The sequence below is a fragment of the Pelodiscus sinensis genome, chromosome 22 (assembly GCF_049634645.1).
Source record: "Pelodiscus sinensis isolate JC-2024 chromosome 22, ASM4963464v1, whole genome shotgun sequence".
Lineage (NCBI taxonomy): Eukaryota > Metazoa > Chordata > Testudines > Trionychidae > Pelodiscus > Pelodiscus sinensis.
The window spans coordinates 14,157,505-14,173,450 of NC_134732.1; the positions used below are offsets into that span (position 1 = coordinate 14,157,505).

General features: G+C 56.1%; 1 protein-coding gene across 1 annotated transcript in view; it reads left to right on the top strand.

The window, feature by feature from the left end:
• The first annotated feature begins 650 nt into the window (after positions 1–650).
• The window catches only part of AIF1L (allograft inflammatory factor 1 like), a 31,266-nt gene continuing 15,970 nt past the window's right edge, over positions 651–15,946 (top strand). The window contains exons 1-3 of the mRNA XM_075905924.1: positions 651–834; positions 921–982; positions 15,739–15,805. Of these exons, the coding sequence (XP_075762039.1) occupies positions 804–834; positions 921–982; positions 15,739–15,805 (160 nt within the window). The 5' untranslated portion in view covers positions 651–803. The remainder of the gene's footprint in view (positions 835–920; positions 983–15,738; positions 15,806–15,946) is intronic.

The following is a 15,946-nucleotide window of genomic DNA, read 5'->3' on the forward strand; positions in this document are numbered from 1 at the left end:
TCGCCATTTTTGCGGAAAACAAATCTCTGCTGTCTACACTGGCCCTTTTGCGCAAAAGTTTTTCGGAAAACGGCTTTTGCCCGAACGGGAGCTGCAATTTTTAAGGGGCCCCCAGGCTCTTAGGGGCAGGCCGGCTTTTTTTTGTTGACCAGCTTCCCCCAGGCATTTTTTTAAAGGGTTCCGTGGCCAAATAAAATTGGGAAACACTGGTCTAAAAGGTGCCACAAGACTTCTCCTTGTTTATCGATTATAAATGATAGATTGTGATTTTTGGCTGTAGAGTCCATGCTGCTTCCAGGTCCAGTGACGGAGGCGACCGTATGCAGCGCTGGCTTTCTTAATTCATCCGTCCCTTGCATGGTCAGTTGGCGCTTCCTTAATCTACACAGGCAGCCAGCACAGGTGTGGTTGTGGCTTGGCGCCTGGTGTCTTCCAAGGCTTATGGATGGGTCGGGGGAGGTTTCCCTTGGGCTGATGGAGTGAGAGTTCCCGCAGCAGCACAGCCGTTTAGGAGACCTCATCCAGCTGTTCCGGGGGGCACCACCCAGGCACAATGAGCCGCCTGCAGGGGCGAGGAAAGGGTTACATCCGCCAGGCGCCGGCGGGCAGGGGCGGGGAGCGCTCGGCCGGTGCATTCTTTTGCCTCCTCCAGCGGAGGGGCCGCTGAGTCACCAGGACCCCGCTTGGTGAATGGCTGCGCTCAAGAGGGGCTGGGCTGCCCCTTCCGCTCCCGGCTCCGCCAGCGGCTCGCAGCTCGCCCCGCTCCGCAGAGCAGCCGGCGGGAGGGGACGGGGCAGCGCAGCATGGCCGTGACCCTCAACAGCCGCCTCCAAGGTAAGCGCGCCCGCAGCCGGCACCTGCGCCTCGGGGGGCGCAGCCACCTGCACCGCCCGGCTAATGCCCCTCTCTCCCCGGCGCAGGAGGCAAAGCCTACGGACAGCGGCGAGCGCAGCAGGAGGGGCGGCTGGAGGAGATCAACAAGGTAGGGGGCGGCCGGAGAGGGGAGCGTGGGGGGCGGAGGGGCGCTGGGGGGAGACCTGGGCGCAGGGTGCGGGGAAGCGGGTCTCCCTGCGGGGGCTGCTTTGCCCGGCTGGGAGCTGCCGCCGCTGGGAAGCGAAGGGAGCTGGGGGCGGCGGTCCCAGCCACCTCTGCTCCCGCGCCCGCTCGCTCTGGCCGGGGCGCGCCGCTCCACGTGGGCTGGTGGGAGCCAGAAGTTCCCGCTCTCGGATTTCTAGCCGGGCTCGGCGCGCAGCCTGCTGCCTGCCGAGGGGCGGGAGAAGGGGCCAGAGCTTGGCTTGTGGGTGATGTGGCCAGGCGCTTGTGCAGCCCCTCTCAGACCCCCGGCTAGGCAGAGCCCAGCTAGCTGCCGCTGGCCTCTGGGGAAACTGAGGCACGGATCAATGCTGTGACTTGCCCAAGATGGGATGGGGAAGCCTGGACTCCAGTTCAAGGCTCTATCCGCAGAGGCATCCTCCCCCACCTCAGTTACCCCTCTAGCTAGCAAAATCTGCTGAAGATCCTAATTTGGGAGCAATTCTAATATGCCTCTTTCCTGCACTGAGCTCACCCAGCCAGTCCTGCTAGGTGGGGGCCAGCATATTAGGGCCAAGGATGAACACTGGTGTCTGTCTTTGCTGAAGAGTTTGAAATCCTTACAAGTGCCCCCTGCCCCCCCTGGACTCTTAGCTTGCTGCAGCAATCAAACATGCATCTGTTAAGGAGCCTTATGCCAGCTGGAGAGACCGGGGCTGATGGCCTTGCACCAAGTGCTGTGTAGTGAAGTTCCCAGATCTGGCTTAGTTCTGTTGTCTTTTCCCGCCAAAAAAACAAACAAAAAACAAGGTTCCAAGGGTGCCACTAAATGCCTCCGGCTTCCAAACCGGTCTGCAAGGGAGACCACTGCCTGTGCCCGGTGGAGAGAGTTGCCTGCCCACCCAGCCTGGGTGACTCCAGTGTGCCTTATGTCTCACTTGAGCCAATTGAAATGGTTAGGAGCCCGTTAAAGCTGTATATTTGAGCTCAAAGTGAACTGAGGGTCTGTCTAGAGCATGGGTTCCCAAACTGGGGTGCATGCCCCGCTGGGGTGTGTGTGAAGAAATTCCAGGGGGGGCATGAGGCAACCCAGCCACACACCCCCATCAATCCCACCTTAAGTTTTGCTGCTATTTTTAGGGGGGGAAGGTATAGGAGGGTTTCTCAAAAATCAAAAAGGGGGTGTAATGCGGAAAAGTTTGGGAACCGCTGGTCTAAAGAGCTGGGAGGGGAAGACAAAGGTGTTTGCAGGGGAAGGAGGATGGGGGGGAAGAATCCATATGAAGGGGACTGAATGGAGATCAGAGTTGGGGGGGTAGGCTGGCAGGAGGGGCCTAGTGTTTGAGGTCGAGTGTGTGGAAAGACCCGAGTCTGTGTGGGGCCAGGCCCTAGTTAATCTTAATTCCAACTAGATTCCGTGTCTCAGTGGGCACACTGCCTGGTGTCTGGCTTGCTTCTCCCGGCTCCAGATGGGAACGGACCTGCTGACCTACTGTCATTTCTCTGACCCAGCAAATAGAGCCCTGTCCCCACCCGTGGGCTGTCTCTGTTGTTAGAAGGCCGTGGTAGCGAGTGAGCTGTCCTTCCCACTGCTTTCCCAGCTCATGGAAGGGACCTTCCAAGACCATGGAGACTCCGACAGGCAGGGGCCACGTGGAGAGATGTCCAAGTGGAGAGGTGGTCAGAGCCCGATGGGTGCTCACTTACAGAGGGCCCCATAAAACAGCCGCCCCTCTGTGCCTCCCGGAGCCCTGGGGTAAAGCTTGCAGGCTGGGTGTGTACCTCATGGGACCTACTGGCAGGATGGTGAGGATGAGCAGCCAGGCCTGTCCTCACTCTTGGCTCTTACTGGTTTGGTGGATTAAATCCTGGACCTTTCCCAGTCCTGTCCAAGTTGCATAGCTCAGGCCTGAGGTTATGTTTGAATAATCCAAGCATGCTGGACCCAGACCCTAGCAGAGCAGCCTGCGCTGGTAGAACCAGTGCGAACACCCTCTTCCTCCGCGCCGTGGTGACGGCAGTAATGCGGCGCTCCGTTACGCTTCCCTGCAAGTCCAACACCGTGCAGAGCCGGGCAGGGTGTGTGGCTGGCATGCGAAGAGGGCTGGGGTGTGGCAGTGAGGAAGGAATGGAGCCGGCCGGAAGCTGGGGAGGAGGTGGGTCTGGTTTGGGACAGGAACGTTGGCTGGGGCAGGACAGTACAGGGAGGTGTGGGGGCCTGTATTAACCCACAGCCGGCTGTGAGCCAGCACTGCGTCCCCTAGGGCCATGTGGTCCCTGAGTAGGTGGTGTGTGTCAGAGGGAGGCTTTCAAGCCAGTGGAAGGGGTGGAGTAGGAGAGCCTTTTCCTGGCTTTGGATGGGCTCCCTGCACCCACTTCTGGCCTGATCTGACCTGTGCTGCGCACATGGCTGCTGCCAGATGGGCACTTGACGAGACTGTGTGCAACAGGGCCTGCCCCGAAACCTGGCCCTGTTACCTCCACACAGCCCCAGAGAGCGGCACTCCCCCAGCCTGGGGGGTCCCCGCTCCCTCCCCCCTCCTGAGGGTGGCAGCCAGACTGTAGAGACTGAAACCTGCAGCTGAGATTGTATCACATCTTTGCAAGCTGAACCCCTTCAAAGCCAGCTGCTATTTGGAAGGGGGACCGAGAAGGGAGCGGACGTCTAGGCAATGGGGGGCGGTGACTGAAGCTATTCCTTGCATGGCACTGGGCATCCCAGGGTAGCAAGGTTGGATCTACACCGGGGCTGTCTCCCTACAGCAGCCCCCTATCTAGGGGACTCTTCCCCGCTACAGCTTGGGGACTGAAATCCTGTATGTGGGGCTAGGGCTGGGCCTGTGCCAGGGACCGTTGTGTGGCAGTAGATGCTTTGTGGCCAGCTGCCATAACAGTCCCTGCAGGAGCGCGCCCGAGGAAGAATAGGAGCTATTGTTCTCAGGAAGGGCTTTCAACTTTCACCCCAGCCTGAGCCGAGCTGCTCTGATTTCCTCTCCCAGGAGTGCAGAGTTTCTGCCTCTTGTGAATGCTGAACTTGGGCCTTTTCTTCACTCTGTGTAGCCGGTGGGTGCTAGGGACGTAAGCGAGGAGTCGAGTACTTGACAACTTGCTTTCTCCCCCCCTTCTCTGTTTGAGAGGCAGCAAGTAGGGGGACAAGCCGGTTCCCCCCAGCACCATCTCCAAGGTGCCATCTTCCCACCCCCCGCCAGCGCCGCTACCTCTGTCAGAGGCAGCAGTGGGGGTGGAGGGGTAGGGGAGGCTGTTCCAGCAGCAGTTCCTGTCGTGAGGGGTCCCAGTAGGGAGCTGGGCCCCCCTGTGGATGGGGGCTGCTGCCACGAAGTATCACCTGCCCGCGGCCAGAGAGGCGCAGTGGTCCCATTCTGACGTGAGGCGGAACTTCTCGGTCCCAGCTCGAGCCAGGTCCATGAGCTACCCCTGCTGTGGCTCTGCATTTTAAATATAGTAAGAGTCGGGCGGCTGCTACTACATTGAAACTGCAAAGCTGCAGCGGGGGTAGCTCCTGGACCGGCGTGAGCCAGGACACAGCACTTCCCCTTATCGATTAATTGTGTAGTTGATACAAATTATATCGGCTACACGATGAGTCAGTTATCCACCTCTTAACATCCTTGGTGGGTGCTGGGACCTCAGACGTCCTGCAGATCTTGGCAAATCAAGGATTACACAGTGCAAAGGGCAGTGAGGGTAAATGCCGTGGGCACAAGGGCCAGGTGAGGTCCCTTTCCCTGGTGCAGTAAGAAGGAGGCCCCTGTGCTGGAGGAGGGAACCTTCTCCTGTCCTTGAGAGTAGGATGGAAGATGCCTCCGTCTTACGAACACCTCTCCCCTGTCCTCCTTGCCCACCTCCTGGACACTAAGCACCCTGATCTCTCAGGGGCTGTCCTCTCCTTGTGTTCTCTGTAGCACTGATGGGAGGCCCTTCTGTTTCATGAAGGAAGAGGAGGCGGGATGGTGAGGGTGGGCACTAGGAGGCTGACTGGGTTAATTTTGGAGAGTTAGGAGTGGGCTGGAGACTAGGAAGAGCCGGAGGTGTGGAGTGAAGGGGTGGGTCCAGGAAGGTTTCCAGAGGCTGGGGTGGAGGGAGGAATGTGTAATGGATTCTGAGATGGACAAAAGCCAGTGAAGGCTTTGGAGAGAACATCTCAAATTCATCCAGGCCGGTATCTTCGATCTGAGCATCTCTATGCATGTACCATCCCCCAGCTTTGCGGGAGGGAGCATGGGACCCAGGTTCCAAATGATTCCAGGGGACAAATAATGAAAAACAGGTTTGGGGTGCTGGCCAGAGGTTGGAAACAAGGGAACCAGAGGGGGACACCGAGCAGAGAACCCTGGACAGCTCCCCCTGCCCCTCAAAGCAGTGTAGGGAGCCAGCACCTGCCATCCACAGAAACTCTGCCGGATGCAGAGAGGAGCAGAAATAGTTGCAGAGCACCCCTCATCCAGCATCCTCCTCCTGGGGTTGTAAATGGCAGCGTTGACCTGGGAAGAGGCTGCTGAGGAGGTCCTGTGATTTCATGGGGCCACGGATGAGGCATCATCATCTTCGTATTACAGGAGGAGAAACTGAGGCGCAAAGGGGAAGTGATTTTTCCCACGGTCACAGAGCGAGCCAGTGGCACCGCCTGGACTAGAACTGAAGTGCCCCAATCCCTCACCCTCACTGTGCGCCAATATGCTGCACTTGGTGGGTTTCTCTTCTAGGCATGGATGAAGGCAGCCAGGACCTGTGGAGACCATGGGGCGGGGGAGGAGCTGGAGAGGACTTGAGCCAGCGAGAGGCATGGATAAGGGAGCACGTGACAAAGGAGACGTGGGGGTGAGTGAGGAGAGACCCCAGCACAGCTCACGTGGCTGGGAGATGTGGAGACTAGAGCGTTTGGGGTTAGTTCTAGCCCAGCCTGATCTCTGATTGCAAGATTGGGGCTAAGAAGGTTGAGGAAAGAGCTACATTGTCCTCTCTAACCTCGCCCATCCAGAGGGTAAATGTAACTGGAAGTGCAAGGGCCAGGAGTCTTGACAGCTGCTCTTCCCAGAACCCTCTGAAACGGTTTCTGTGCCAAAGCTGATCTTTCAGGGGAGAGGGCCCTGAATTCACTGACTTGGGGGGGAGATGGGAGGGTGAAAACAAGCTTGATAAGCCCACATGATTCTTGCAGCAAGTGCAAATCTGTCCTTGCTTTTACCCCTTAAGTGCATGGTCCATGCCTGGCTCCCGCACAGGGGCTGTGGCTTTGCCCTTTGAGCTGTGGTAGGTTGCACAGAGGGGGAATATTCTTCTGACTCGTGCCACCCTCACTCTGCGCCTGGAGCCTCCTTGTAGGGAGGTTTGGTTGTCAGAAAAGCAGCGGGGCTTTGATTTCCCTTGGTTTGCCTTGGAGAGCTACTTGTTAATGCGCTTGCTGGCTTCTCTCTCCCTATTGTAGCTCCTTTCTTGGGCCTGAGTGTTAGTGTGTGCTGCCCTTAAACAGGCGTGGGTGTTGTGTGCACACAACTGCTGTCTGAAACCGGCTGCAAACAGCCTGCAAAGGCCATGGGGTTAACGGGCTGGAGCAGCTGTGGGCTGTACGCCCTGCTCTGCTCCTCTTGACCAGCCTCTGTGCTTTCTCTCTTCATGGTGGAGGAGTTGTTTTGCTTTTTTAAAAATCTGATCAGCTGTGCCACTGCAGAGATTTGGACCCCTCCAAAGCCTCCCAACTGCAGCATAGCTGGCATACCACACTGTGCAGCTGGCATGGCAGAGTCACCCATGAAAACTGCCCAGGCCCTTATATAGACAAGGAGAAACTTTCTCAGGCTTTCTGCAGGGACTTTCCAGCCTGCAAACTCCCAGGGCTGTAAGCAAACTCCATTAAGATCTGTGAGGAGCACCAGCCCTAACCAGAGTCCCTAGCGTGCTTGGGAGAGCAGTCGGGGACACCACCTGGAAAGCCAACAGCTCTCCTCCATGCTCTGCTCTCTCTGGCTGTCTGCAGCTGAAATGCTGAGCTTAGTGCTCTTCTGCCTAGATTAGGGTCGCTGGCAAGAAGCTGCTCCCTGCTGCTGCCTCCAGACTGCCAAAGGGCACGGACGACTCCCATAGCCAACATTTCTCTCTTGCATGTTTCAGCCAGAGCACCAGTCTCAGCCATTGAGTCTCTTAGGGGACTTGGATTGCCAGGTGCCTGGGCTAATCAGCACAGATCAGCAGCGATCCAAACTTTGCCCCTTCCAGTAGCTTTGGGGGGATGAGAATGGAATGGCCTCAATCTGTTTAACGGGAACGAGGGGCTTGCATCACAGGATGCCCCAGCTGAGGCCCCCGCTTTGAGTGCCCGTCTCAGCAGAGAGCTTAAGAATTAAGCGGCTAGTGGAGACCGGCACGGTGATGGGCACCTTACAAACACTAAATGCCAGCATGGGCCCTAGGGCAGCTTGGGGCAATTCTCTCGCCACCTCCCCCGGCCCTGCTTTGCCTCTTCCCGTGATGCAGGACTGGGGGGGGGGGACGCAGGCTGGGGTCGGGGTGCTCGACTTCCTGCTGTTGTGGTGCAGTGGAGCCCAGTGGGCTGGGAAATGGCTGCTGGATCGCTCCGGCTCCCACAGACGCAGTGGCTGTGTCTAGACTGCATCCCTTTTCTGTAAAAGGGATGCAAATTAGACATATCGCAATTGCTAATGAAGCAGGGATTTAAATTCCCCCCCCCCCCGCTTCATTAGCATAAAAATGGCTGCCACTTTTTTCCGGCTCGGAGCTTTGCTGGAAAAAAGCGCCAGCCTAGACGCGGATCTTTCGGAAAATAAAGCCTTTTCCTCTGAGGGATAAGGCATCTTTTGGAAAAGGCTTTATTTTCCGAAAGATCCTCGTCTAGACTGGCGCTTTTTTCCGGCAAAGCTCCGAGCTGGAAAAAAGTGGCAGCCATTTTTATGCTAATGAAGCAGGGGGGGATTTAAATCCCCGCTTCATTTGCAACTGCGATATGTCTCATTTGCATCCCTTTTACGGAAAACGGATGCAGTCTAGACACAGCCAGTAAGTGGGAGGCTCGGCCCCGCGCCAGGTTCCCCAAGTAATCCCCAGGCCACCCTGAGCCCAAGGGGTCCAATCCATAGACAGTTGAGGCGGCCACTGTGGGGGCCCCCCCAAAGTGTGGGGCCAGGGGAGGCTGCTCCGAATCGTCCTGTGGACAGGACCACTCCACGAAATGTTGTAGGTGTATTGGCCTGTCCCTTCCCAGGGGTATGGCTGCCCGGCAGGCGGAGGTGTGATTGCAGCTTGGGAACCAATAGTGGTGAAGCCATGGCAGCGAGGACCTCGGCAAGAGCTGGCCACCCGAGCGCACGCCCCAGGTCCTGGGCAGGCTTGCAAAGCGCGTGTTATGGTGGCTTCCCTGCTTTGGGTCCCTGAGCTAGCTAGCTCAGGTGCCATGCCACGTGCTGCCATCAGACCTCCATCCCCTGACAGGCCCAGGTGTGTGAGTGGGGTGGGAGAAGGGAGCCTGTGCTGAGGCGTCCCGGACTGTGTGGCCGAGGGGGGGGACGTGTGCGTGAGGGATGTTGAATATCGGGTATTTGAACAGTCGATTAAACTCATGAATTAATCAACTATTCTATAGTCCCCGGAGGTGGAGCCGGCAACCAGCAGCCAGCCTGACACAGAGGCAGCAGCACGGGGTGGCAGCAGCCCATGTCCAGGGAAGGGGCTGAGCTCCCAGACCTGGCACGATCTGAGCTGGGCTGCCTGCGTGCCTGGCTCCTAATACATTTTAAATGCAGAGCCGCAGCGGGGGTAGGTCCTGGGCCCAGTGCGAGCCAGGACCGAGCCAGGCTGCCTGCCCACCTGCTAAAAAATGTACTGGCCGGGGCGGGGAATGTGTGTGGTCTGTAGCAGTAACCTATAAGCGTATCCTTTAATCGACTACACTATTCTGTCCCTAGCCACTGAAACAGGGATGGCTGGTGGGGGCCACTCAACCTGGCTGGGCTGGGGCACCCTCCCCCTCCCCCCTGCCCGCGGTGTGTGGGGGCTGCTCCGGCTGGGCTGAGCGCCTCTGCCTGTGGTGCACCGGGCTGGTCGTGGGCTGGGACTGCTCAAGCTCCCGTCGGTTAACCATTCACTTCCCTACGCTCGATAGGCAACGCCGCCGCTAAAGGCTGGAACCTCAGCAGTGGGTTCTGGGAGCAGCCTGAACCACTAGAAAGAGCCCGAGACACCAGGCTCTGGGCTTGGGATTCCTCTGTGCGGTGGCTGATGTCTGTTGTTATCGCAGTGGCTACAAACAGGAATTGCAAACTGTGCTCAGGGCGCAATGTTTCCATTTGAAATGTCTTCCTTGTTGCTTTGCACGTTCCAGACCAGGCTCCTTGAGGGTTGCTGGGCCGTGACTCTCTCCCCCTCCCCTGCTATGAAATGCATTCTCTTCCTCCTCCTCCCTTCCTTCCAATTTCTTGTACCAAGAGAACTGGCTGCTGACCTCTAGTTATCTGACTACCTGCTGGGTTGAGGCCACTTGCTTTGGTGTGTCGCCACATCAGTACAGCATCTAGGCAGCTTCCCTGCTAAATTGTAGCTGGCTTGTGCAGCAAAGTCTCAGTCGCCAGCCAGCCAGCTCCCTGTAGCAGTGCTTCCTCTTGGACCTATAGGGTGTGTCTAGACTACAGGGTTTTGTCGACAAAACTATACCTGCTCTACACTGCCGCAGAGTTCTGTCGACATAATGTTGACAGAACTCGGCAGTTTTGTCGATGGTGGTAAACCTCATTCTACGAGGAATAACGCCTTTTGTTGACAGAGTTCTGTCGACAGAAGGCGTTATTGCATCTACACTGTCCTGTGCGTCTACACTCTCGTGTTGACAAAGCGGCTTGCTTTGTCGACAGGACTGGATGTAGTCGAGATGCTGTTTGTCGACAGTATCTGTCGACAAAGCCTCTGTCGACAAAAGCCTGTAGTCTAGACGTACCCGGAAAGATGAGTTACCTCTGGGCTGTCACCTGGGGTGGCAGAAGCTGGTGTCCTCCCATCCTAAATGCCTCTTCTTTCTCCCCACCCTCCTCTGTGGAAGAACAATATACCCTCTGCTCCGCATGGCCCAGCAGGGGGGTTGTGGGGCAGGGAGAAGTCTGGCCCTGGTTCTCTACTGGCTCCTCCACTCTCTCTTGTGATTGTTTATACCAATAATAACCCTCCCTCCCAATACAGGTTCACTCTGCAGCCTGTAAGTCTGCCTCCATTGCCCATGTGCTCTGCGGAGAGGGGGCCAGATAACACATCTCTCTCAATGGGGATATTGTGCTGCTGGAGCATTGGAAGAGAGATGAAGCTAATGCAGAGTAGGCAATCCTCTTTGACCAGGAGCCACTTCAGAAATTTTTGAAATGGTCCTGGGCTGCCCATGAAGAGGTGGGGGCTCAGGTGGAAGGGGCGGGGGCTCAGGTGGAAGGGGCGGGGCCAGGACACTTCCTTGTTTTCCTGCCCACAGACCCTGATTGGTCTGTAAGTGGGGGAGTGTGTGAAGTCTTCCCTTCCCCCCAGAGAACCACCAGCTGTTCTGACCAGCTGGTGGTTCCCTATAGGTGCCCGTGCCCCTGGTGGTGGGAGGAAACTTTGCACTCTCCCCATCCCTGATTGGCCTGAGGATGGGGGGACCATGAAGTCTCTTGCTCCCTGCCCTACAGCATGCAGCACTTAGAATCAACCACCAGGACTGACTCTGAGCACCGTGCGCTCCCCTGTCCGTAGGCCCTGGTTGGCCTGGGGGCAGGGGAGCGGGAGTACCCCCATGGGCCGGATCAGCCCACTTGGCGGGTTGGATCTGGCCCACGGAGGCCCTTTTGCCCATCCCTGAACTAATGGCCTGACCCTTTGTGTCCATCACAACTCCCCAAGACTCTTGTCTACGTAACCCTGGGGACCTGGGGTAATGGCAGTCTGCCGCCCCAAACTCCTCTTGCCCTTTCAGCTGGGTTCCAGGGCTGAGCAGAGCCCATTGAGTTGAGCTGGAGGGTGATATTCTTAGTTGGATCAGTATTTCTGTTCACGTGTGGCTCAGAGGGAACCAGCCTGGCTTATGTGAGTGCGGGGAAGGGTCTGGGTGTGCTGCTGAGACCGGAGATTGGTGAGCCGTCGTGAGAACAGATGCTCGTCATTAGGGATGTTAAATTTAGATGACTTGGCTAATCGAATAGTTGATGCAATTTACATTGACTATTCGATTAGTCGATAAAGGCGCCTCCGCCTTTGGAGTGTAGTGACAGTCCCCTGCTGGCTCTGTGCTCCCCCGGCGTTTCAAAACGTCTGCCACATGGAGCCCGGGCTCAGCTGGGGACATGGTGTTTCGAAGTCTTAGACCTCAGGCTCCACGTGGTGCTGCTGCTTTGAAGCACCCCTGCCACTCCCCCCTCCCCCCCTTGCTGCCTCTTTCTGATAGAGGCAGCCAAGTGGGGGGAGTGACTAGTCCACTAGCGTATCAACCATCCAATAAGCACTTGCTTATTGGATAGTTGACTAGTCGTTCACATCCTTACACCTTGCTCCTCGCCATGAAATCCGAGCACCTGCGAGAGGCGTATTAAGCAATAGCTAATTAACTGGCATGAGTTGAGAAGGACCCTAGTAGAGAAGGGCCTGTGTAGCAGAATGCAGATTTGGATCCAGACTTCATCTCTCTGTATCTCCGTTTCCCACTCCTCAGGCGTGGATGACGATACTGACGCGCGGAGAGATATTGATTGGAGAGGCGCGGAGTAGGAGCGCTGGGTAAGAGCTAGGTGTTCTTGTTCAGCCCTAGTGGGCTGATCCGGCCCAGCCCTGTGCTGTAGATAAGACCCCGGGAGGTGTTTGTACAGAGCTGCAGTGAGGTGGGCACTGAGAGGGAGGAGACAAGTATGGCAGGAGGGAAGGGAGGTGGCTTTCAACCATGACAGCAATTCAGTCATTTGGATGGGCTCTTGGTCAGTTCTGTGCTGGGGAGGAGCCTGTAGTGCATTGGGGGTTTCCCCGGTGTGACCCAGGGACCGCTTGGCAGAGGGTGCATAGAGTTTTACAGGCATACACTGGGCTGGAGAGTCGTCAGTCACTGTAATCACTGGGAAAAGTGCAGGCAGGTAACGTTGAAGGAGTTACGTTTCTACACTCAGAGTTATGATCTTAAGTTCAGGTGACCAGTAGGGGACAAACGTCTAACGTTCCTACGACAGGAGGTGACAGGTCACCTGTGTGGTGTATGTCTTGCCGTGTTTGCTTGCTGAGCCATGTGCTTGTTTGCATGCTTGTTTGCATGCTGAGCCGTGTGCTAATTCAGAAGTTGCAATATCTTCAAGAGAGAAAAGCAGAAGGGAGCCCTGCTTACAAGCAAACCCTATGGGCTGCTAGGCTATAAGGGGGCTCAAGGCAGACCCTGGATATTTCCGGGGGGAGGGATGCAAGCAGACCATATGCTTTGTCACATGAATGGAAGATCACAGCCAAACCTAAGGGCTGTGTCTACACTGGCCACTTATTCCGGAAAATCAGCCGCTTTTCTGGAATAACTTGTCAGCTGTCTACACTGGCCCCTTGAATTTCCGGAAAAGCACTGACGATCTAATGTAAAATCATCAGTGCTTTTCCGGAAAAACTATGCTGTTCCCGTTCGGGCAAAAGTCCTTTTCCAGAAAAACTGTTCCGGAAAAGGGCCAGTGTAGACAGCACAGTAGTCTTTTCCACAAAAAAGCCCCGATCGCAAAAATGACGATCGGGGCTTTTTTGCGGAAAAGCGCATCTAGATTGGCCACGGACGCTTTTCCGGAAAAAGTGCTTTTCTGGAAAAGCATCCTGCCAATGTAGACGCTCTTTTTCCAAAAATGCTTATAACGGAAAACTTTTCCGTTATAAGCATTTCCGGAAAATCATGCCAGTGTAGACGTAGCCAAGCTGTAAAACACAGAAAGGACTAGGGACGTTAAATATCGGTTAATTGAATAGTCGAGTAACCTTATGAATTCTTATCGGTTATTCGACTAGTCTATAGTCCCTGGGGGTGAGGCCGGCAGCCAGTGCGCTCTGGCCCCACTCCCAAGGAGCCCCCGCCACTCCATGCTGCTGCCTCTGAATCAGAGGCAGCAGCGTGGGGTGCCAGGCAGGAGCTGGTCCACGAGGGGAGCCAGTTTAAAAACCAGCTCCTCTCACACACTGGCTGCCTGTCACCCTGTGCTGCTGCCTCTGATACAAAGGCAACAGTGTGGGGTGGCAGCAGGCCCTGTTCAGCGGGGGGTGGGGTGAGTCTAAGTTCCTGGACTGGGCATCAGCCAGAACTGAGCTGGGCTACTTGCCCACCTGGCTCCTAATACACTTTAAATGCAGAGCTGCAGTGGGGGTAAGTCCCAGACCTGGCACAAGGCAGGACTGAGCCAGGCTGCTGGCCAGCCGCTAAAAAAGTTTACTGGAGGGTGAGGGGAGGGGGGAAATGCATGTAGTCTATAGAACTAACCAGGGCTCAGCGAACCGTGGCGAGCCCCGCTCGTCAGCCACGCTATCCGGTGATCTGCACATGCGCAGATTGCCCGAACCCGGTTCTTCCGGGTTACAATCTACTCGCCCGTGGCAAGTAGAGTGTATTGTTTGTCCAGCCCTGGAACTAACCAATAAGCTTTTGCTTATCAGTTAATTGAATACACTATTACATCTGTAGAAAGGATTTGGAGTGGAACTTGCTCCAGAAGACCCGACAGTAACTAGTGCAGCAAGTCTAGGTTGTCGATGCATGTTCTCCTTTCGGTTCATGTGTAACGGTCTGTGTCCAGGATTCTGCTTGCTGTCCCTGGAACTCTGCACTCGGTTAAATAGACTTGATTTCACTATACACGTACCTAAGTGCGGTGTGAGGTGTAACGGAGAAGCTGGGGTGCACTGTTCCTTGGGAAGCAACGAATCTGTGAATGCAGGAGACCCTCAGGCTTTGCGGAATCGCTATTTGTGGTTCCGTGCATTTGTGGGGGTTTCCTGGCCTGCGGGGGGCCAGGAGCTGCAGGATTCTCACCGTGGCTCCCGGTTCCTGGAGCCACAGTGAGTTTGGGGGCCAAAGGGAGCTCACCATGAGTGCCGGAGTATTTGCAAATGTTGCCATCGGCAGTGGTGCCAGGGACACATGTACCACCAAATGGCAGGGGTTTCATGGACTGTGTGTCCAGCGGGTCGAGGCCTGGACACTTCAGGGAGTTGCTCGGTGGGCTCAGGCGTTGGGCTGTGCCTATCGCTAACCTGTTGAGAGGCAGCAGGGCCTGTGACGGCCTAGAGGGGAGTGTTGCCTGTGGCTGGTGCAGCTGTGGGGCTGACTGCTGGCGGTGGTAGCGAGGTGCCTCTCAACCCGGGGTACCCTGGAAAGGGTCACACCCTGCTCCTCGCACCATCCATACTGGCCATTGCTTTGGCAGTGGCTGACGGGTTGTTTTCTCTCTTCTGAAATAGCTGTCAAATGTACTTTACTTAAAGCCCTAAGATCTCCAGGCTGGAAGCTGCTGATACTGAGCTGTAGGCTGAGACTCTCTGAGCCATCTCAGGGGTCCGGCTGCCATGTTCCTACGTTGTTAGCAGTATGGGATGTGGTAGGAAACAGGCGCGTCTCTGTGACTGCTGGTGATGACTGAGCGTCCCAATACCTTAAGGCCAGGGGCCTCCTATTCATGGCTGCACAGTCTGGGTCTGCAAGGCACACATAGAGTGTGCAGCAGCCTCGGCTCTCTGCCCCGCAATCCCTTGGAGAGCTCTTGCCCCATGCAAACAGAAAATAAACAGCAGCTGTGAATGATCGCTGCAGCAAAGAATGCTGACCATGGACCAAGTGACTACGTTCCTGGAGGTTGGGTGGACGTGGGAGAAATGAAGAGGAAGACCATGCAGTTTGCAGCTGCAGAGTGTACGTTGCCAGCGGAGGTTTGCTGGAGGGGCACCGTGGTGGGGCTTGCTGTCCGGATCCTGCTCTGTGCTCCAGGCTGTTCCCCTTGCAGTGCGATGGCACTTGAATAATACTGCTTGAGGTGATGGCAGTGGAGACTGGAGAACTCTGCAAGTGGGTGTATGGAACTGACTGGCCCGCTGTTCCTCCAGCTCTCAGGAGAACCTGTTTCCTGCCTTAGCACATCAGAGTCACTAGCTGCCTCCCGCTTCGGGTGGCAAAGGTTCTCTGAAACTCAGTATCCAATGTCCACCACTCCCTTCAAAGCCCTGAGAGCATGATGCTGGATCTAAGGTGTGAGTAGGGTGTGTGCCTTGACCTCAGGAGAGCGAGGTGAGGGGGTTGGAGTCTCCCATCTGCCCCCCCCAAACTGTCTGTGCCTAAGCCAGGAACACGGATAGTGTCCACGGACAAAACTGACGGGAATCCTGCAGCACTGCCGCTAGAACAGCCCCATAGCTGCTAGTGTAATGAAGGTGTTGTCATTAATAAACCTCCGGGTAGTGTAATTTCCTCTTGGCTCCCTAGGATTTTAACTGCAGAGGATGGGGGTGGGGAGACGGAAAAGACCCTTTAGATCTCTCCTGGCACTGATTTTGCTCAGCTTTGTAAACAGCATCTGTTTTGGCCTTTTAGCAGTTAATTTCCCTCTCAGGTATTTATAGAGTCATCCCCCTCCCCTTCTCACCTCTCCCCCCCGGACTTGCTGGAGGAGGTTTGAGGCACTTTGCTGTGTGTTTTTAACCTTTGGGACTTTTTTTTGTCCCGATTAGGAATTTCTCTGTGACCCCAAGTTCAGCGATGAAGAAGATCTGGAGGAGAAGCTTGCGGCGTTCAAAGGTGAGACTGCCTGTTGCCTTCACCTGTACTCTGTGCACCAAGGGAGCCTTTCCCCCAGAGCTGGGACCAGCCAGAGGAGACCTTGCTTCCAGAAGAGATCTCAGTGAATGGACTGAGAGAACCGGCTCCTCGCAGTCCGGT